We start from the raw sequence: 22,781 nt of genomic DNA, 5'->3' as shown, positions 1-22,781 counted from the left end.
ACATCAATACCAACACCTCCAATAAATCACATCCTTGCTGTATCACCAGGCTACTACATCAATGCCAACTCTCAGAACATTCAATAAATCCCATCCTTGCTGTATCACCAGGCTACTACATCAATACCAACACCTCCAATAAATCCCATCCTTGCTGTATCACCAGGCTACTACATCAATGCCAACACCTCCAATAAATCCCATCCTTGCTGTATCACCAGGCTACTACATCAATACCAACACCTCCAATAAATCCCATCCTTGCTGTATCACCAGGCTACTACATCAATGCCAACACCTCCAATAAATCCCATCCTTGCTGTATCACCAGGCTACTACATCAATGCCAACTCTCAGAACATTCAATAAATCCCATCCTTGCTGTATCACCAGGCTACTACATCAATGCCAACTCTCAGAACATTCAATAAATCCCATCCTTGCTGTATCACCAGGCTACTACATCAATGCCAACACCTCCAATAAATCCCATCCTTGCTGTATCACCAGGCTACTACATCAATGCCAACACCTCCAATAAATCCCATCCTTGCTGTATCACCAGGCTACTACATCAATACCAACACCTCCAATAAATCCCATCCTTGCTGTATCACCAGGCTACTACATCAATACCAACACCTCCAATAAATCCCATCCTTGCTGTATCACCAGGCTACTACATCAATGCCAACACCTCCAATAAATCCCATCCTTGCTGTATCACCAGGCTACTACATCAATACCAACACCTCCAATAAATCCCATCCTTGCTGTATCACCAGGCTACTACATCAATACCAACACCTCCAATAAATCCCATCCTTGCTGTATCACCAGGCTACTACATCAATGCCAACACCTCCAATAAATCCCATCCTTGCTGTATCACCAGGCTACTACATCAATGCCAACTCTCAGAACATTCAATAAATCCCATCCTTGCTGTATCACCAGGCTACTACATCAATGCCAACACCTCCAATAAATCCCATCCTTGCTGTATCACCAGGCTACTACATCAATGCCAACTCTCAGAACATTCAATAAATCCCATCCTTGCTGTATCACCAGGCTACTACATCAATGCCAACTCTCAGAACATTCAATAAATCCCATCCTTGCTGTATCACCAGGCTACTACATCAATGCCAACTCTCAGAACATTCAATAAATCCCATCCTTGCTGTATCACCAGGCTACTACATCAATGCCAACTCTCAGAACATTCAATAAATCCCATCCTTGCTGTATCACCAGGCTACTACATCAATGCCAACTCTCAGAACATTCAATAAATCCCATCCTTGCTGTATCACCAGGCTACTACATCAATGCCAACTCTCAGAACATTCAATAAATCCCATCCTTGCTGTATCACCAGGCTACTACATCAATGCCAACACCTTCAATAAATCCCATCCTTGCTGTATCACCAGGCTACTACATCAATGCCAACACCTCCAATAAATCCCATCCTTGCTGTATCACCAGGCTACTACATCAATACCAACACCTCCAATAAATCCCATCCTTGCTGTATCACCAGGCTACTACATCAATGCCAACTCTCAGAACATTCAATAAATCCCATCCTTGCTGTATCACCAGGCTACTACATCAATGCCAACACCTCTAATGGCTGCCTGCCCTGTTCCTGCTTTGCCCCTGGCACACTGTCTGGTACCTACTGTAACCCAGTCAATGGCAACTGTGAATGTAAGGAAGAGTTTGGTGTCACTGGACGGCAGTGCAATCAGTGTCTGCCAACTTTTTATGCATTTAATATCAGAGGATAGTAAGTACACAAAATTATTAGTCTGGAGCAAAGTAATACATGTATATTGTTACATTATTTCTAAAATTTAATAGATAATAGATAAAATAAGATTTGCAATATGGCTACTTTTCTAAAACTATTAGCTGTATGTAAAAGTAAGTTACCTTAAAATGGCAATTAGTGTGGTGGTATCCAACAATGAATTATATGTATGATTGTTGATACTAATTTTTGATCACTATGGAAGACATAACTAGATACCCTAAGGGATGATAATTTAATGTGATTTGATGTGAATTGAATGTGATTTGATAATTTGATGTGATGGGAGTATTCATGGTGATAAAAATATTTATTTAAGTATTCTGTTCCTCTACTGATGTTTGTTTACTTTTGTTGCACAGTTATGTCCCATTGTTTAGTGTTGTTGGTTGTGTCCCTTATTACAATCTTGTGTTATTTCCTAGCTGCACAGCCTGCAACTGTCTGCCAGCTGGCAGCTTAAACAACACGTGTAACACTGCCACTGGACAGTGCCAGTGTAAATCACTTGTCCAAGGCTTGACCTGTGCTACTTGTAGAAATGGATCCAGCCTTTTAGATGCCAATAATCCATTTGGATGCAGCACAGGTAACTTCACCAGCTTCATTTAAAGCTTTACATTAAAAGTACATATTCATAGGATTTATCTTTCAGGAAACACAGACACAGATGTAATATATTAAGTGTAAGAGATTTATTGTTTTTTACATCTTTTTGATGATCTTTGTTCTTAAGACAAGATAATCTCTAATAAGTTAAATATTTACAGATTAAGTTCATATTTAAAAATCTAAAATTACTGTGCTAAGTTAATGTTAATGTGGGTTATTTCTTGACAGCACCATCCCAACAGCCCCCACCAATAGTCACCAACAGGACATCCACAGCCCTAGAACTAACATGGAAGAAACCTGACTCCCCCAATGGGGAGATACAGGAGTACATTATCTACCGCAATAACACACGGGTAGCCAACACTTCTGCTGCCAGTAAGTTCCACACTCATAGAGTTTTCATAACTTATGACTAGCTGCAGTTAGATACTTATTTGTTACTTCACTTCACCAAACACTAGCTACAACACTCAGTTTATATTTAATTTTTCTTTAATTGTGTAGTTAAGGTGTAAAACTTTGATTTACTTTTGGTCAGAAATGAACTAATATGATAGAAAACAGAGCCTCAGATAAAAAAAAAGAAACACATGAGTGACTATTGTTGTCAACTTTCAGCCCTGACCTTCTGGGATAGAAATCTCCAGCCTTTCACCTACTATGGTTACAACATAGAAGTTAGAAATGCTGTAGGTTCATCTCGTAGTGTGCAGGTTGTGTTTGAAACTCTGGCAGGCAATCCCAGTGCTGACATGAACCTGACTGTGAGTACTTTAATAATCACACTAGGAATAACTTAACTTGTTCATCTTTTATTTATTCTGTTTCAAGTAAACATTACTAATTTTCTGCAAAGCTGAAGAGATTTTTGTATTTCATCAAATCCTTGTTATATAAGATTGATACATAGCTATTACACAATCAACCTAAACCAAAACTAAATTCAGTAGAAAAACTGAAATTTTTGTCATATTTTCAAATTTTAAAAATAATTCTTTGATGTTTTAAAGTTAATTTGATTAAAAAACACAATACATGGCTTTTTTGGCATTATAGAAAATGTAACTGCATAACATTTTAACACTAATAACTGCTAAAAAATTTCAACTGTTTATTTTTTTTGGCTGACATTAGTGTTCTGTTAAATTAGCTCAGTGGCGTTTGTTACCTGATATCATAAGATGATTAAAAAATTGAACTGATCAGGTGACTGACATACGAGCCAGGAGTGCTGCATGTTCCCTGGTGCCACCCTCCATTCTAAATGGTCCCCTGTCAAAGTATGTCATCCTCTCCATGAAAACTGGATCCAACACTACAACAGTTGAATGGGAAGGGACTGGTACCTCTGTAAGTAGACACTTTATAAAAAAATGCCTTTGTTGAGTCCAATGTTTCTGTAATATGGGATGGCATGGCCTGATTATAGAGCACATAACTCCAAACCCAAAAGTCTAGAGTTCATATCCTGGACTCTAAAAATAATCCATTGTTCTTCCCTGGCTCCATCCAGCTCAGCTGGGCACCTGACTCACATTAGGGAAACAAGTTGGGTATAGAATTGACCACATAATCTCTTCATATGCTCAGTCATATCTTCTGTCAGGGTCACTAACCTTGTGTAATGTTATTATATATTATTGCTTCAAGTAAATAGTTCATAAAGAATTGAGTACAGAGCAATTATGAAACAATTAAAACAAAAGTATTTAAACCCCACTAATGAAATCAGACGGTATTGACAACACTGTCACCATACACCAAGTACAGCTTGATCCCCCGAGCCTGCACAGATGGAGGATGTACCAATGGCAACCCTGTTCAGATCATCACACAGTCTGCTCCACCTGAGGGACAACTGCCTCCAACTATACAGGCTATAAATAGCACGGCCCTCAATGTGTCATGGCTGCCACCATTGCTACCTAATGGTGAGTAGGGCAGCTGTTCAACTCTTACAAATATTACTTTAATACCACACCTTGACCTCTTATAACCTGGAAATTTATACCACTTGACTTTAAAATCCTACAAACATGACTTTTATACCTGCATATTCATAATGACAAGCTAATTGTTGATCCATCAATTAATTAATCCATTCACTTTTCCCAGGAATAATTAGCTTTTACGAGCTGTATTTCCGGGGTCCACTAGGATCAGATGGTCTGTACAAGCCTCCAGAAACTAGAATTTTTAATCCAAGTGGACGCTATGACCCTCTGGCCAGTGCAGCAGGGAACCCATTGTCCCCACCAGCCACCACATATCTGGTGGCCAACCTGTTGTCTTTCACAGTGTACGAGTTCAGGGTCACGTCAGAGAATGATGCAGGGAAGGCTACCAGTAGTTGGAATCAAGGGAGAACAATGGAGGAGGGTTGGTGGAGATTTGTTTTAACTGGCATTTTTTTAATAGATACAATAGATACAGTTTGTGACACCCCCTGCTCCAAAATTTAGGCTGATATAGGAGGTTTAGTTTGTATTTGGTTTAAAAGGGAAAATTAAAAAGAAAAGTAGTAATGTATCCACTGAGGTCTGTCTGTCCATATGGTTAGGATTATGCCCTGTCATTTTAGCTTTCCCAAACTATCTAGAGATAGGCCTACCCATCTTGGTTTGGGGCTTGTGTAAGTGTAGGGGAGGGGAAGGAAATTCAGAGACATGCTACAGACATGGGCCTGGGAACTTAGCGTGAGACATCACTTTAAAGAATTTCAGCTTAAGATAATCCTCAACCATTGGTGCACTTATATATGTTCCATAATGTTGATGTTTTTACTTTCAGTGCCCAAATATTTGTCCCCACCTCTGGTCCAGGGCATCAGTAGCTCTGAGCTGTCCATCACCTGGACAGTGCCACTCCCTGAAGACATGCAGGGGCTGGTCCTGATCTATCGCCTGTATGAGAACCTCAAGGTCGACCTCTTGGTGGACCCATACAGCCCACCATTTGTCTGGACGGTAAGATTGTTTTCAAGTCACTTTTCTGTGGGGATGTAATACATATAAAAACATTCCAGCCTCTCCATTAACTGAAGAGATAATAGAGCTGGTCTGTTTTTATACCAAGTGAAGCATTTGTGTAGCCACCCAGAATTGTACAGCAGATGTTGGGCTGATCTGTGGATGTAGGGATTTGATTTACTGTGCCACCTACTAATCAATTTTAATGACTCTGAACCCAAACTTTTGCATCCAAAACATATTTCAAATGTGTCTTCCTCTATTAGTTAGTTTAACCATTACTAGAATATGTTGTAATATCAAGCAAATATACTCTTGATAAAATTGTGTTTGACTGAACCTAAGTGTGAACTATTTTAGCTGATCTATGAAGGAAATGGAACCACGCTCAAGTTTTCTAAAACTGGACTGACGCCATACTCAGAGCACAGTTTTATCTTGGGGGCTTGTAACAGTAAGGGGTGTGTCAACAGTACAGCAGTTTCAGGCAGGACATTACTTGCAGGTATGTACTTTAATAGCTTCTTATAAAAGGTAGGACATCACTTGCAGGTATATACGTTAATAGGTTCTTATAACTGGCAGGGCCCTACTGGCAGGTATATACTTTAATAGCTTCTTATAATGGGGAAGGCCCTACTCGCAGGGTTATATTTTAATAGGTATGTACTTTTATATGGTTTTAAAATGTTAAGCCCACAAAAATGATGATACCATTTAGGCTGACAAAGTTAGTATAAGAAATGTAAGAGCATGAAATAAATACTTAATTATAAAAAATATCAATAAAAGCCTAATTTTTCACAGTTTAATTAGATTAGTTTTCAGCTAATGTTCTTATAAAATAATGTTCTTACCCCAGCCCCTGAAGGTGTCCAGCGGCCATCTGTGGATGGGTACAACACAACTGTAATGAGGATCAGCTGGGATGAGCCGCTGTTCCCCAATGGACCCTCACCTCTCTACAAGGTGGAGAAGACCAACATTGCTCTCAGCTACCCCGCCTCAGTGGTCAGGGGGACTAGGTTTACAGGGGGAGGCTACTACTCTTTTCCATCTTCTGTCATTCCTCAAAGTGTTGAGTTTACTGGTGAGTTTGTACACAACTTTAAAAAAAATCTGAATTAGGATTCTGAATATGCAACTAGGCCTGATGGTTTAAATTGACCAATTAACAGGTCAGTTGATTTTCATATGATGAACCTTTGACCCAACCAATGTTTCAGGCATTCGGTTCAGGTTTCGTCTGGAGAAGGGAACAGGAATTTTGTTGTTCACAGCCACAAGCACACAAGAGGAGTTTCTGGCTGTCCAGTTTGTTAATGGGCGGCCACGCTTTATGTTTGATACACAAGGTAGACAACTTTATTCCTTTAAGTTACATACAAATGAAATGTTTGGAACCCTACATAGCTTTTATGCATACAAAAATATGTCAATACAGAAAAAAATGTCAAAATCATTATACTCAGATTTAAAAAAATTACAATTTAAAATATACAATATATCATGAAATTCTTGACAGAAACCAAATTTATGCAAGATGTGTATTCAAATGATACACCTCACAATTAACTTTTTGACCACCAATTGGTATAAGTAAATAAAATAACTTTTAGACCACCTGACAAAATAAGATTTGACCACCATGTTGATACAGTTTGGTGTCTATGACAGGGAGTTGCTCAGTGGTTACTGAGGTGGACTACGATGCTTATCCTGACTGGGTTAGTTTGCTCAGTTCTGGCTTCCACACTATCAGTGTCCAGCGTGTCCGCACCACTGGGACCATCCTTATTGATGGCTACTTCAGAGGTGTGGCCAGCCTTCCCAGGGACATTTAATTCTCTTCTGTGTGACCATATCTCTTGTCTGTATTCTGTGATCATTTTTAAACTCTTGTGTATTTCCAGATATTTATTTCTCAATACCTCAAATTACTGTGCTTTAAATAATATTGCATGTAATCATAACCTCTGCATATTATCCATGTATAATATTAAATGTAATCATTACCGCTAACTGTACAAAGTGCATACTATACCTGTAACCTTTACTTGTTATGTGGCAACAGTCTAATTTACCATTTCTTCATTCTTGTTGGCTTTCATATAGCCTACATGTCAACTATTTGACTTGATGCTGTGTTGTAAATAACTCATATCTTGCTTCAATTTTTAGACTCTTTTTCATTCTTCCTTAATAGATGATGTACAAATATTACTACTCCAAAATTGAATGATAACTAACCCTCTTAACAATTAAACATCTCAGCTATAAAATAATTTTGATTTGGATTTATATGAACTCTAGCATAACTGTAATGGCAAAAAATTATCTAGAAAAGATATATCTAGTGGATGGCATGCTATAACTTTCTTAAGGTAGATAGGTATTTTAAAAATGGTACCTGGTACCTTTGCTTAAGACGAATGCTCACCTTGTAATTGGAGAGGGGGAGAACTCACTTTATCTTTTAAATATAACTATTGGAGAGTTGTCTTGCTTTTATTAAATAAACTTTTGTACCTGACTATTTTATAAATTGTGTATTCTACTTATATTATGCTTCATTTCTTTACAAAACTTCTCTGAAAATATGGCTGGTTTCTAAAATAATTGTATTTATTAGAAAAATGTATTCCATTAAAAAATCTCTTTGGATAGACATTTAGAGTTAAATTTTAAATGGTCAGATAAACCAGCATTTATACTAAAAACACACAGTAAACACAATAAAAATGTCACTCTGCTAGCCAGCTTAAATGAGTTCTTGGCCTCACCATATGCCCTCAGGCTGCTCCAATATAGGCTTTATAACAACCACCAATGATGAGGGACTACTGTATGATGACAGGAAATGGCACTCTTTTGTAGCTCGCAGGAACGGCACTAGTGGCGAGGTGGTGGTCGATGAAAAATGGAGAGGTACATTCTTAACTTGTCTTTATCCTAAAGCCATCATTCCAGGTCTTTTATTTTATAGCCTCCTGTTGTTTCCCATTAGTAATTTTAGGAAAAACTTCGCTTTTTTCATTACTCTGAACAAACAACAATATCCTTGAGCAAAATTTATCTCCATCAACATCAGGTAAAGAACTTCACTATTGAGTATTGTACAAATATACGTTTATTATCATTTCACAAAAATATACTCTTATTTTTCTCATCTAGATCTAAAAATATGCAATTATTTGGTATAGTTTGTGCTTTCATTCTATCAACTAAAGAATTTTTAAAAATAAATTTTTTCAACTATTTGTATTTCATTATATTAAGTTTTGTTTCATAAAATAAACGTAGTTAATTAGTGTGATAAGTGTTATATAAATTAGAAAGCTTTAAGTTGTGCTCATAAAACAATTTTGTGTACAGTTAAACCAACAATCCTTGTACAACTGTACCAACAAGGGTTGTTTAGCTAACCAACAATTCTTTTATGACTAAACCAACTATCCTTGTATAACTGAACCAACAATCCTTGTATAACTAAACCAACAATCCTTGTATAACTAAACCAACTATCCTTGTAAAACTAAACCAACTATCCTTGTATAACTGAACCAACTATCCTTGTATAACTGAACCAACAATCCTTGTATAACTAAACCAACACTCCTTGTATAACTGAACCAACATAACTGACCCAGGTGTTGGTAACATCAGAGACGCCAGCTGTGCAGAGAGCAATGTGATTGGTCCAACAGTTGCTGTCTATGTTGGAGGGTTTCCTCCGGACTTTATCCTGCGACGTAATGATGGATCACGGAGAGTGAGATATATATTTTAAATTTTTTTTATATCTCTCAGTTTTTAGAAGCAGATTCTGCATTAGATCTATATAAATTATGTAAATAAAGACTTTTTGTACAAATATTATCTAAACAGTTACCTCATCAAGTTTGTATAACCTATAGGCAGCTAATATTAGCCTTGCTATACAAAATTTCTAAGTTAACATTTAAGTAACTTATGAAAACCCACAACTAGCTAATGTAAATCTGAAGGCTGCTATATTTTCTACAAGCTACTAATTAAAACCTGCAGGCTGCTAATATAAACATACATACAGTTAATGTAAACCTGCAGGCTGCTAATATAAACCTGCAGGCTGCTAATGTAAACATACATACAGCTGATATAAACCTGCAGGCTGCTAATATAAACATACATACAGCTAATATAAACCTTCAGACTGCTAATATAAACATACATACAGCTAATGTAAACATACATACAGCTAATATAAACATACATACAGCTAATGTAAACCTGCAGGCTGCTAATATAAACATACATACAGCTAATATAAACATACATACAGCTAATGTAAACCTATGTAAACCTCCAGGTAGAGACCACTTTCCTACAGGGCTGTATTGACAGTGTTGAAATACTCCAGCAAATCTACCCTGAGGAGCTGTGGAGAAGGTTGGACTGGACACAGGGAGTGACCAATGATTTGGCTTTCCTCAACTGGCAGGGCTGTCCCATCAATCTAGAGAAAGGCTACCACTTTATGGGGAAAGGTAACAATTTAATTTAAACAAATAATACAAAATTTCAAAGATATTTGTACCTTATGAAATTTTACAGTTTATCACCATATATGTTGATAAGAGTGGTTGCTTTTAGGCTACTTGGTACTGAAGAACTGTGATGACAAGTCTGTGTGTGATGTGAGTGGAGACCGCATCGAAGTGCGATTCCGTTTGAGGACAACCCTACATACAGGCTTTCTGTTTCTGTTGTACGGGGGCAACAACATTTATATGTACAGGTATGGGGTGTATATTCATCAAGTCAAACCTTTTGTATGGGGGCAACAACATTTATATGTACAGATATGGGGTGTATATTCATCAAGTCAAACCTTTTGGTTGTATGGGGGCAACAACATTTATATGTACAGGTATGGGGTGTATATTCATCAAGTCAAACCTTTTGTATGGGGGCAACAACATTTATATGTACAGGTATGGGGTGTATATTCATCAAGTCAAACCTTTTGGTTGTATGGGGGCAACAACATTTATATGTACAGGTATGGGGTGTATATTCATCAAGTCAAACCTTTTGGTTGTATGCAGGCAACAACATTTATATGTACAGGTATGGGGTGTATATTCATCAAGTCAAACCTTTTGGTTGTGTGGGGGCCAACAACATTTATATGTACAGGTATGGGGTGTATATTCATCAGGTCAAACCTTTTGGTTGTATGTGGGCAACAACATTTATATGTACAGGTATGGGGTGTATATTCATCAAGTCAAACCTTTTGGTTGTATGGGGGCAACAACATTTATATGTACAGGTATGGGGTGTATATTCATCAAGTCAAACCTTTTGTATGGGGACCAACAACATTTATATGTACAGGTATGGGGTGTATATTCATCAAGTCAAACCTTTTGTATGGGGACCAACAACATTTATATGTACAGGTATGGGGTGTATATTCATCAAGTCAAACCTTTTGTATGGGGGCAACAACATTTATATGTACAGGTATGGGGTGTATATTCATCAAGTCAAACCTTTTGTATGGGGACCAACAACATTTATATGTACAGGTATGGGGTGTATATTCATCAGGTCAAACCTTTTGGTTGTATGTGGGCAACAACATTTATATGTACAGGTATGGGGTGTATATTCATCAAGTCAAACCTTTTGTATGGGGCAACAACATTTATATATACAGGTATGGGGTGTATATTCATCAAGTCAAACCTTTTGTATGGGGCAACAACATTTATATGTACAGGTATGGGGTGTATATTCATCAGGTCAAACCTTTTGTATGGGGGCAACAACATTTATATGTACAGGTATGGGGTGTATATTCATCAAGTCAAACCTTTTGTATGGGGACCAACAACATTTATATGTACAGGTATGGGGTGTATATTCATCAGGTCAAACCTTTTGGTTGTATGGGGGCAACAACATTTATATGTACAGGTATGGGGTGTATATTCATCAGGTCAAACCTTTTGGTTGTATGTGGGCAACAACATTTATATGTACAGGTATGGGGTGTATATTCATCAGGTCAAACCTTTTGTATGGGGGCAACAACATTTATATGTACAGGTATGGGGTGTATATTCATCAGGTCAAACCTTTTGGTTGTATGGGGGCAACAACATTTATATGTACAGGTATGGGGTGTATATTCATCAAGTCAAACCTTTTGTATGGGGACCAACAACATTTATATGTACAGGTATGGGGTGTATATTCATCAAGTCAAACCTTTTGTATGGGGGCAACAACATTTATATGTACAGGTATGGGGTGTATATTCATCAAGTCAAACCTTTTGTATGGGGACCAACAACATTTATATGTACAGGTATGGGGTGTATATTCATCAGGTCAAACCTTTTGGTTGTATGTGGGCAACAACATTTATATGTACAGGTATGGGGTGTATATTCATCAAGTCAAAACTTTTGTATGGGGGCAACAACATTTATATGTACAGGTATGGGGTGTATATTCATCAAGTCAAACCTTTTGTATGGGGACCAACAACATTTATATGTACAGGTATGGGGTGTATATTCATCAAGTCAAACCTTTTGTATGGGGACCAACAACATTTATATGTACAGGTATGGGGTGTATATTCATCAGGTCAAACCTTTTGGTTGTATGGGGGCAACAACATTTATATGTACAGGTATGGGGTGTATATTCATCAAGTCAAACCTTTTGTATGGGGACCAACAACATTTATATGTACAGGTATGGGGTGTATATTCATCAAGTCAAACCTTTTGTATGGGGGGCAACAACATTTATATGTACAGGTATGGGGTGTATATTCATCAAGTCAAACCTTTTGTATGGGGGCAACAACATTTATATGTACAGATATGGGGTGTATATTCATCAAGTCAAACCTTTTGTATGGGGGCAACAACATTTATATGTACAGGTATGGGGTGTATATTCATCAAGTCAAACCTTTTGTATTGCCTTTAATGTTTTCTTCATGTCTAAGGATTTGAACATGTTTCAGTGCTTTAGAAAAAGGTAAATTGAGATTTGTGATCAGTGACAGCAACACCCGTACAGTAGTGACGTATGACAAGAATGACACCAACTTGTGTGACGGCAAGTGGAGACAACTCATCTTCAGCAAGGTGGGGCAGCAGGCCACCATCTCAGTCCCCACAGAGAGAAACTTCTCAGTGGGAGACCCTAATGTGATGATGAACTTGGCCTTGATCTCTGACATCTACCTGGGTGGGCTCAAAGCTGGCTCAGATGCTCTCAAGTATGTCCAGCAAAATGGGCTGCCCATACCCCTGGAAGGTATTGGCTATGTTGGTAGGTTTGCTTGTCACTTGATTTGTGTTTAACTTGTCATAGATGTGTCATTGATATAGCTGTTTGTTTAATGGAGCAGCAAATGCTTCCAACAAAGGTCTTAAAGCCAAAATACTTCATTGCTATTGGTAATCAAAATACTAAATCCAAATTTGTTGCAACATCCTCAAGGTTTTGGAGGCTGTTTCTCTGGTTTTGCCATCAACACCAAACAGTACGAGACGGACTCATCAGTTGTAGTGCTGGATGTGGCCAACACCAACATGGATGGCTGCCCCCCTTACCACGATGCCACCTTCACCTGTCAGGACAGCCTCATCACCCAGGTGTACCTGGGCCAGGAGAGAGTGGCTTTTGACACAGGTCTGCTACCTTACACAGGTGAGGATGTTTACCTTACACAGGTGAGGATGTTTACCTTACACAGGTGAGGATGTTTACCTTACACAGGTGAGGATGTTTACCTTGCACAGGTGAGGATGTTTACCTTACACAGGTGAGGATGTTTACCTTACACAGGTGAGGATGTTTACCTTACACAGGTGAGGATGTTTACCTTACACAGGTGAGGATGTTTATATCAGAGGGTTACTGATGACCAGAGCAGGAGTCATTTCATATTTAAAATATATTCTGCAGATTATCACTTCACATTTGTTCAGTAACTTAAGTTATTGTTCAATGATTCACATTTGTGCATAATGTGTTTTGAATTGTGTATCAATAAAAATGTGATTGCTCTTCTAAAAACCTACCTATTCCTTTACAGTTGTCTATGTTTACTCCTCAATTATTGTTTATTGACAATTGTACCTGTTCCTCTAAAAACATCCCCCTACCTCTATAAATATCCCCTACCTCTAAAAATATCCCCTACCTCTAAAAATATCCCATACCTCTAAAAACATCCCCCTACCTCTATAAATATCCCCTACCTCTAAAAATATCCCCTACCTCTAAAAATATCCCCTACCTCTAAAAACATCCCCCTACCTCTATAAATATCCCCTACCTCTAAAAATATCCCCTACCTCTAAAAATATCCCCTACCTCTAAAAACATCCCCCTACCTCTATAAATATCCCCTACCTCTATAAATATCCCCTACCTCTAAAAGCATCCCCTACCTCTAAAAACATCCCCTACCTCTAAAAACATCCCCTACCTCTAAAAACATCCCCTACCTCTAAAAACATCCCCTACCTCTAAAAACATCCCCTACCTCTATAAATATCCCTATCCCTCAGATTACATCTATCGTGTAGTGGCCAACAACAGTGCAGGTACAGGATACAGCTCATGGGCGTATGGTCGCACTAGGGAAGGAGGTGAGACAACATACACATACTGATATCATATGTTAAACATAAAGAAAATTAAATGTTTAAGATAAAAGGGTATTTAAGAATTATCTCTCATGCTTTAAACGCTTCAAGAAGCCTAAGCCTCATATTTTTATATTATGTATCTTTATATCTCATAAATTTAAATTGGACCACAGCCTGCATTTAAATCTTCTCTTCTAGCCCCAAGTGGGGTCAAAGGTCCCACCAGTGTTCGACCTTTGAGTGGGAAAGAGGTGGAGGTCATCTGGCAGGAACCTGAGATCACCTATGGTCTGCTGACCAAATACGTCATCATGGCATATGTTGTGACTGAGAATAATACTTTTGTGTCCATGGATTCTCTTGATGTCAGTGTGACTGCAGGTAAGAAATAAGGTTTTAAAAGCCAGGTAGAAAGTCTGCAGGTAAAACCTGTGTTGTTTTAATAGGGTGAAGTGGTACCAGGTTTATATTACATGTCATTTTAGTGACTGGTTTAAATAAGGTTTATTAAAAATATTCTGTTTGTTTTCCAGCCAACATGACAGGTGTGATTCCTGACACGACTTACCTGATCAAGATAAAAGCTTGTACACCTGGTGGCTGTAACGAGAGTGTTGATGGAATGCAGGTCATCATGCCCATAGAAGGTAGAGTGCAGTCTGAGCAGTTATACTAAAATACCTCTGATAAATATAATTTTTTGCTTTGTGAACAGTGAGACAAACTATGCAATTACAAAAAAAAGTTTTAAACAGTTTTTAAAATGGTTTAGTACACTTTTTTTAACCTGCATATAATTTTTAAAAATCTGAGCTAATTTTTTACCAAACTGAGATTGTTTTCAAAATAGCTACTACACAAAACTAGAATTTGGTATAAAACAGGGGTCGGCAACCTGCGGCTCGCGAGCCGCATGCGGCTCTTTTGATGTCAAGATGCGGCTCTTCAGCTCGATGCACAAATATAAATAATTATTTTATTTTATTTTTAAAGCTCATAAAAGTATTAGTCTGCGACACACAGTAATGAACAATATAATAATAAATATAAACAGTAAAAACTCGCTATTCTATTAGAATGTTTAGTGACTCGATATTTCAATGTAGACCTACTTCTTTGTGTCCTAAAACTGAGTTATTTAAATATAAAAAAATGCCTGCGTTTGGATCATATTTATCGGGGCACTAGCGCCCACCATCATGGCGTGCTGTGTGAAAGCCTTGAGTGTAAGTTAATCACTCACCGTAATATCACCGTTAATCACTCACCGACGGTAAGTGGCACTCTCGTGAATCCGATAACACTACCGCTGGGGCGTCGCGTAGCCCCTAGCTAAGTTTAATTATCGAATGTCGTATTGTAGGGTGCTCCTTGAAACTAAGGTAGGCGCTTAGTGCTCACGGGATAGCCCTGGGCACCAAATCGCACCCTGCAGTGACGCCGGAGGATGCGCCTAATTCAATTCAGTGAGCGACTATAACAACCTATAGTATCCATAGTCTATCGCGCTGTTTAAAATGAACGTATTGTTGCCCATTGTGTCTATCGTGTACAGCCTTTAAAAAAAAACCAATGTAGGCGTTATAGTGCTTGCAGGGTCGCCCTATGGACGAGGCGCCGGCGGTTGCGTCTGTTGCAGTTTTGCCGCTGAATATAGTAGTACCCCTTGCCCGCTATGCAGAACGCCCGATTAACGGATGCCAAGTGCTAACATAGCCGCTCTGGAACTCTGGGCGCCAAAACGTGTATTGATAAAAAATGCACCACCCGGGCGCCGCCCATGAGAAATTTTTTTTTTTCGCAGCAATCTTCTCGTATTTTTATCTACTCATGGCACTGATAAACTGTGTCGAACCGCATACAACTTTTTTTTTACCATATACAGTGAAAAATCGCACCTCTACCCCCCTGGGAGTATTCTCAACAATTTTTCCAAGTTTCATGGCGATCGGATGAAAGGTGTAGTAATGCATAAAAGACACACACACAAACACACATACATTGTTATATATATATATATATATATATATATATATATATATATATATATATATATATATATATATATATATATATATATATATATATATATATATATATATATAAAATCCTAATTAAAGATCATATTAATAATAATAGTATAAAAATGTTGGCGGCTCTTTAAAAACTTGGAAATTTTGTAAATTGTAACTTTTGGCTCTTCTGTCTCAAAAGGTTGCCGACCCCTGGTATAAAAGAATAAACCAATGTTTAAAAATGAATACAATTTTCACTGAAGAAAAGAATGATTTTGAAACTTCATATACATTTGTTAAATATGTTTTTGGTAAAAATAACTTGTTTTCTAATGTTAGTCTAATTTCTTGTAACAAACACTGACTTGTACATTCCTGATCCAACCAAACTGTCCAGCCCCTGAAAACGTGTCAGCACCTACAGCAGAGGCTGGACCAACTTACCTGATCGTCAAGTGGACCATGCCATTAAACCCTAATGGCCCCATCACTGGCTTCTTCCTCTATCAGGAGGGGCAGGAGATTTACAAGGGGGGACAACTCAGCTACAACGTCACAGGCTTGCAGGTGTACACTGCCTACAGGTTTTACGTGTCTGCCTGCACCTCCTCCGGCTGCACCAAAGGGCCGACTGTGGCCCTGAGCACATCCCAGCTGCCACCTACAGCTGTGGGCCAGCTGCGGCTGCTTGTGTTAGGTATATTTTATAAACTTTCACTTGAGAGGTTTTAAAATGTTTATTATGGTGTAGCTTGTCAGTACTTCACAATAGATGTACAAGAACAAAAGATATTTTCTGCAAATACATTGTCTAAAAAAGATCAAATATTTGACAAATTTGTGCTCTATTCTAGTGTTTCACAAATCTTGTTGGTGTAATCATGGGGTAATAAATAAGTCTCCCTGGCATGTTTATATAGATAGAAAGTCTTGATATTTTTATAGAAATAAATTCTCCCTGCTATTTATAAAAAAAACAGTGACTAACATGGTGATAAAAGCCTCTGTTCTCCCCAGGCAGATAAAAGCCTCTGTTCTCCCCAGGCAGATAAAAGCCTCTGTTCTCCCCAGGCAGATAAAAGCCTCTGTTCTCCCCAGGCAGATAAAAGCCTCTGTTCTCCCCAGGCAGATAAAAGCCTCTGTTCTCCCCAGGCAGATAAAAGCCTCTGTTCTCCCCAGGCAGATAAAAGCCTCTGTTCTCCCCAGGCAGATAAAAGCCTCTGTTCTCCCCAGGCAGATAAAAGCCTCTGTTCTCCCCAGGCAGATAAAAGCCTCTGTTCTCCCCAGGCAGATAAAAGCCTCTGTTCTCCCCAGGCAGATAAAAGCCTCTGTTCTCCCCAGGCAGATAAAAGCCTCTGTTCTCCCCAGGCAGATAAAAGCCTCTGTACTCCCCAGGCAGATAAAAGCCTCTGTTCTCCCCAGGCAGATAAAAGCCTCTGTTCTCCCCAGGCAGATAAAAGCCTCTGTTCTCCCCAGGCACATCCCGCATCAATGCCAGCTGGGACAAGCCCTTCCAGCTAAACGGAGTGCTGGAGTCCTACCAGCTGTACAGCTCCACAGAGGCGGGCACCAGGGGTCAGGTCATCTACAACAGCACCATGCTCTTGCAGTATTACGTCATCACTGGTCTGCTGTCTGGCACCACGTACTACATCACACTTGGGGTGAGTGACATACAGCTTGCCCTACAGGTCAAGAAAGACTTAACTTACTGATTAAATAGCTCTCTATCAATGAATAAACATTGGAGTTTTGGTCTCAGTGAGTTTTGGTCTGAGTTTCTGTTCTCTCTTGACACCTTTCTGTACCAGTGTCTAAAGAAATGTTGTGGAATATGAAACATGAGATCAGCAGATAGACATAATGATTTCAATGTTTGCTGCTACAGGCTTGTACAGGTGGTGGCTGCACCCTGGGGAATGCTTCGTCTGCCACAACAGAGGAGTCCGCCCCAGATGGGGTGTCAGCACCTGTGGTCAACTCCCCCAGCCCGAGTGAGCTGTCTGTCACATGGGACCCTCCACAGTATCCCAATGGTGAGTTTCTTTAATTCACTTACGCTTTAAAATTCTTAATAAATTATAGTTACAGATGCTAGGAATAAGTTAGTTAAATAAAAGTATTTAAGATCCAGCAAAAGGTAAATTGAAGCCATTGACAGCTTTCTGTTTGACTCATTGACATTGGTAAATATTATAGGGGCACAGCCCTGCTCTTGTGGACACTATTTTGTTCCTTACATATTTTTTTACCCCATCAAGATTGTAAGTTACAAAAGAATAAAATTCTTCTCTCTTTTGTAAATGTTTTTTAAATGTTGAATGTAGTGCTATGCTATTTTATTCTCTACTGGACAGGTGCAATAACAAATTACAGTCTGGTACAGAATGGTGTGGTGGTGTACACAGGTCTAAACAGATCCTACAGCATTGGCCAGCTGCTGCCATACAGTTATCATGTCTTCAGAGTCAGAGCCTGCACAATACGGGGCTGTGCTTACAGTGCTCAGGTGACTTGACTAGTTACTGGCCTTTAGGGATTGTTGATATTTTCTGGTAAACCATGTTGTCTAATAGAAAGTCATGTATCATGTAGGCTCTTGCTTGTTGTGTCTGTTTGTAGGTAGAAGCCAGGACTAGAGAGACTGGCCTTTAGAGATTGTTGACATTTACTGGTAAACCATGTTGTCTAATAGAAAGTCATGTATCATGTAGGCTCTTGCTTGTTGTGTCTGTTTGTAGGTAGAAGCCAGGACTAGAGAGGCTGGCCTTTAGAGATTGTTGACATTTACTGGTAAACCATGTTGTCTAAGAGAAAGTCATGTATCATGTAGGCTCTTGCTTGTTGTGTCTGTTTGTAGGTAGAAGCCAGGACTAGAGAGGCTGGCCTTTAGAGATTGTTGACATTTACTGGTAAACCATGTTGTCTAAGAGAAAGTCATGTATCATGTAGGCTCTTGCTTGTTGTGTCTGTTTGTAGGTAGAAGCCAGGACTAGAGAGGCTGGCCTTTAGAGATTGTTGACATTTACTGGTAAACCATGTTGTCTAAGAGAAAGTCATGTATCATGTAGGCTCTTGCTTGTTGTGTCTGTTTGTAGGTAGAAGCCAGGACTAGAGAGGCTGGCCTTTAGAGATTGTTGACATTTACTGGTAAACCATGTTGTCTAAGAGAAAGTCATGTATCATGTAGGCTCTTGCTTGTTGTGTCTGTTTGTAGGTAGAAGCCAGGACTAGAGAGGCTGGCCTTTAGAGATTGTTGACATTTACTGGTAAACCATGTTGTCTAAGAGAAAGTCATGTATCATGTAGGCTCTTGCTTGTTGTGTCTGTTTGTAGGTAGAAGCCAGGACTAGAGAGGCTGGCCTTTAGAGATTGTTGACATTTACTGGTAAACCATGTTGTCTAATAGAAAGTCATGTATCATGTAGGCTCTTGCTTGTTGTGTCTGTTTGTAGGTAGAAGCCAGGACTAGAGAGGCTGGCCTTTAGAGATTGTTGACATTTACTGGTAAACCATGTTGTCTAAGAGAAAGTCATGTATCATGTAGGCTCTTGCTTGTTGTGTCTGTTTGTAGGTAGAAGCCAGGACTAGAGAGGCTGGCCTTTAGAGATTGTTGACATTTACTGGTAAACCATGTTGTCTAATAGAAAGTCATGTATCATGTAGGCTCTTGCTTGTTGTGTCTGTAGGTGGAAGCCAGGACTAGAGAGGCTGGCCTTTAGAGATTGTTGACATTTACTGGTAAACCATGTTGTCTAATAGAAAGTCATGTATCATGTAGGCTCTTGCTTGTTGTGTCTGTTTGTAGGTAGAAGCCAGGACTAGAGAGGCTGGCCTTTAGAGATTGTTGACATTTACTGGTAAACCATGTTGTCTAATAGAAAGTCATGTATCATGTAGGCTCTTGCTTGTTGTGTCTGTTTGTAGGTAGAAGCCAGGACTAGAGAGGCTGGCCTTTAGAGATTGTTGACATTTACTGGTAAACCATGTTGTCTAATAGAAAGTCATGTATCATGTAGGCTCTTGCTTGTTGTGTCTGTTTGTAGGTGGAAGCCAGGACTAGAGAGGCTGGCCTTTAGAGATTGTTGACATTTACTGGTAAACCATGTTGTCTAATAGAAAGTCATGTATCATGTAGGCTCTTGCTTGTTGTGTCTGTTTGTAGGTAGAAGCCAGGACTAGAGAGGCTGGCCTTTAGAGATTGTTGACATTTACTGGTAAACCATGTTGTCTAATAGAAAGTCATGTATCATGTAGGCTCTTGCTTGTTGTGTCTGTTTGTAGGTGGAAGCCAGGACTAGAGAGGCTGGCCTTTAGAGATTGTTGACATTTACTGGTAAACCATGTTGTCTAATAGAAAGTCATGTATCATGTAGGCTCTTGCTTGTTGTGTCTGTTTGTAGGTAGAAGCCAGGACTAGAGAGGCTGGCCTTTAGAGATTGTTGACATTTACTGGTAAACCATGTTGTCTAATAGAAAGTCATGTATCATGTAGGCTCTTGCTTGTTGTGTCTGTTTGTAGGTAGAAGCCAGGACTAGAGAGGCTGGCCTTTAGAGATTGTTGACATTTACTGGTAAACCATGTTGTCTAATAGAAAGTCATGTATCATGTAGGCTCTTGCTTGTTGTGTCTGTAGGTGGAAGCCAGGACTAGAGAGGCAGCACCTATAGGTTTTATTGTGTTGACAGCAGCTGTAGCAGACGCCAGGACTGCCAATGTGTCATGGACAATGCCAGAACAACCCAATGGGCTAATGATGTTCCAAGTTTTCTTTACTGGGCTTTTTTATACCAGTCCAGGTCAGTTTTATTTTGGTTGCCAGATTAACTTTCTCAGTTATTGCCAAGAGTTGTTATAGATTTATTATAACTGAAGAGTTTCCTATTTTAAAAGAATATTTTTACAATTAAAAATCCACCATAGATACTAAAAAAATTTAAAATGTTAAAAAAATTGAATAGAATATTTTTTTTGGTAACAGCCACATGGAACTACACAACAGTATCAGAGCGCCGCATGCTGTTCAACTCAACCAAAGGCTACACTATCTACCAGATAGGACAACTCCTGCCTGTGTCCTCCTACAGTGTGCAGGTGAATGGATCCAACTCTGTTGGTTTCATACTCAGCAACATTGTGGCACTCACCATGCCACCAGGAAGTAAGCTATTTATACACACTATTCTCAGATTTTTATGCTAACAATTATAGATCATTTAAATAAACTTTAGTCAATGCTTTGTCCAACCATTACTGTTACTAAAATGTTAATATGCTTTTTTAAACGGCCTATGTTGTTACCATTATAAAATAAATAATTATTATTTTCCTCATAATTTATAAATCATTTAAACAAAACTTGATTGAAAACTTTTGTCCATCCATTTCTCTTATTATTCCAGCGCCAGATGGCATGGCCCCACCCACTCTGGTATCTGACACTCCTCGGTCCATTAAAGTGAGCTGGCAGCCAGTGGGGCGTGTCAATGCTAATGAGACGGTGGCATATCTTTTACAATTTATTGACACCACACAGAACTCTATCATACAAGAGTAATATTTTTTCTTACATTTTTTTTATCAGTTCATTACTTTATCAAACCTATCAACATATTTGAAGAGGGAATTCTAAATGCTGCCTTCTATATTACATAGATATTTATTTACTCCATACTTAAGAAAGAGTATAAAATATTAAAGATTTGAATGCTTATTTCATCTATTGTAATTTTTCAGTAGTTTCCCAGTATTTAAAAATGTAGTCTAAAACTGTGATGTTACTTCTTTAATCCAGTAGTTTCCCAGTGTTTAAAAATGTAGTCTAATACTGTGATATTACTTCTTTAATCCAGTAATTTCCCAGTATTTAAAAATGTAGTCTAATTCTGTGATGTTACTTCTTTAATCCAGTGAGTTTGGACCTACGGTGACACTTGCCTACACCAAGTTTAATCTGATGCCCTTCACTGAGTACAAGTTCAGGGTAGTTGCCAGCAATAGTCTTGGTGACACCCGATCTGACTGGGCCAGTGTTGTCACTAAACAAGACAGTAAGTTTGTGCAATACCTGTTTTGTTTAATACAAGTTGTCAGGGAGGGAATGACTCCTTAATTTATTCACTGCTGAACTTAAAGATTTTTTCTTTCTCAGAGCCTGCCTACATGAACACACCTCTAATCTCTGGGTTCAAGGCCAGATATGTGGACATCACATGGACAGTGCCACTAACTCCCAATGGAATTATTGCCAACTACAACTTGTATATCAACACTGTTCTAAGGACACAGGTGAACACTGTTTTACTTATGTATTGCATGGTAGCTGAGATACTGGACAGCTTGATCAGACAGTAGAGTACACAACTACTTAACCAAAAGTCTCTAGTTCAGATCCCAGACCCAAGTCTGTAGGATACCAGTGAGTCCACCCAGCTAGGATTGGGTACATGACACATGTTAGTGAAAATAAAGGGGGGGATGGGCATACAACTGACCACACTATCCATTCATTTGCTGAGGCCACATAAACAGATGAACTCTATTGCATCTACTCTACTGACCACATGTTCTGTAGAGGTAACTTAGCTGTGATCCTCTCAAGACTGTTGTGTCATACATTGTTTTGAGGCTGAAATTCACCCCCTCCCCCTACCCCCTGACTCTTGTGTCATATATTGTTTGTCACCC

At 38.8% G+C, this 22,781-nt stretch overlaps 1 protein-coding gene across 1 annotated transcript in view; it reads left to right on the top strand.

The window, feature by feature from the left end:
* Positions 1 to 22,781, top strand: part of LOC131941211 (usherin) — a 91,362-nt gene that overhangs the window by 23,374 nt on the left and 45,207 nt on the right. The window contains exons 16-44 of the mRNA XM_059300267.1: positions 1,612 to 1,798; positions 2,248 to 2,411; positions 2,663 to 2,812; positions 3,056 to 3,201; positions 3,644 to 3,787; positions 4,170 to 4,368; positions 4,553 to 4,816; positions 5,228 to 5,403; positions 5,767 to 5,911; positions 6,269 to 6,496; positions 6,633 to 6,761; positions 8,203 to 8,334; positions 9,057 to 9,178; positions 9,758 to 9,935; positions 10,042 to 10,186; positions 12,440 to 12,750; positions 12,922 to 13,131; positions 13,998 to 14,078; positions 14,277 to 14,459; positions 14,612 to 14,725; positions 16,491 to 16,790; positions 17,570 to 17,757; positions 17,982 to 18,129; positions 18,451 to 18,602; positions 20,731 to 20,893; positions 21,076 to 21,255; positions 21,497 to 21,647; positions 22,005 to 22,144; positions 22,246 to 22,382. Coding sequence (XP_059156250.1) covers positions 1,612 to 1,798; positions 2,248 to 2,411; positions 2,663 to 2,812; positions 3,056 to 3,201; positions 3,644 to 3,787; positions 4,170 to 4,368; positions 4,553 to 4,816; positions 5,228 to 5,403; positions 5,767 to 5,911; positions 6,269 to 6,496; positions 6,633 to 6,761; positions 8,203 to 8,334; positions 9,057 to 9,178; positions 9,758 to 9,935; positions 10,042 to 10,186; positions 12,440 to 12,750; positions 12,922 to 13,131; positions 13,998 to 14,078; positions 14,277 to 14,459; positions 14,612 to 14,725; positions 16,491 to 16,790; positions 17,570 to 17,757; positions 17,982 to 18,129; positions 18,451 to 18,602; positions 20,731 to 20,893; positions 21,076 to 21,255; positions 21,497 to 21,647; positions 22,005 to 22,144; positions 22,246 to 22,382 — 4,967 coding nt within the window. The remainder of the gene's footprint in view (positions 1 to 1,611; positions 1,799 to 2,247; positions 2,412 to 2,662; positions 2,813 to 3,055; positions 3,202 to 3,643; positions 3,788 to 4,169; positions 4,369 to 4,552; positions 4,817 to 5,227; positions 5,404 to 5,766; positions 5,912 to 6,268; positions 6,497 to 6,632; positions 6,762 to 8,202; positions 8,335 to 9,056; positions 9,179 to 9,757; positions 9,936 to 10,041; positions 10,187 to 12,439; positions 12,751 to 12,921; positions 13,132 to 13,997; positions 14,079 to 14,276; positions 14,460 to 14,611; positions 14,726 to 16,490; positions 16,791 to 17,569; positions 17,758 to 17,981; positions 18,130 to 18,450; positions 18,603 to 20,730; positions 20,894 to 21,075; positions 21,256 to 21,496; positions 21,648 to 22,004; positions 22,145 to 22,245; positions 22,383 to 22,781) is intronic.

This window comes from Physella acuta, unplaced genomic scaffold, assembly GCF_028476545.2.
Source record: "Physella acuta isolate Inbredline_101_S28 unplaced genomic scaffold, ASM2847654v3 ptg000353l, whole genome shotgun sequence".
Lineage (NCBI taxonomy): Eukaryota > Metazoa > Mollusca > Gastropoda > Physidae > Physella > Physella acuta.
Note: the sequence above shows the minus strand (reverse complement) of the source record. Positions and strands in the feature narration are given on the sequence as shown.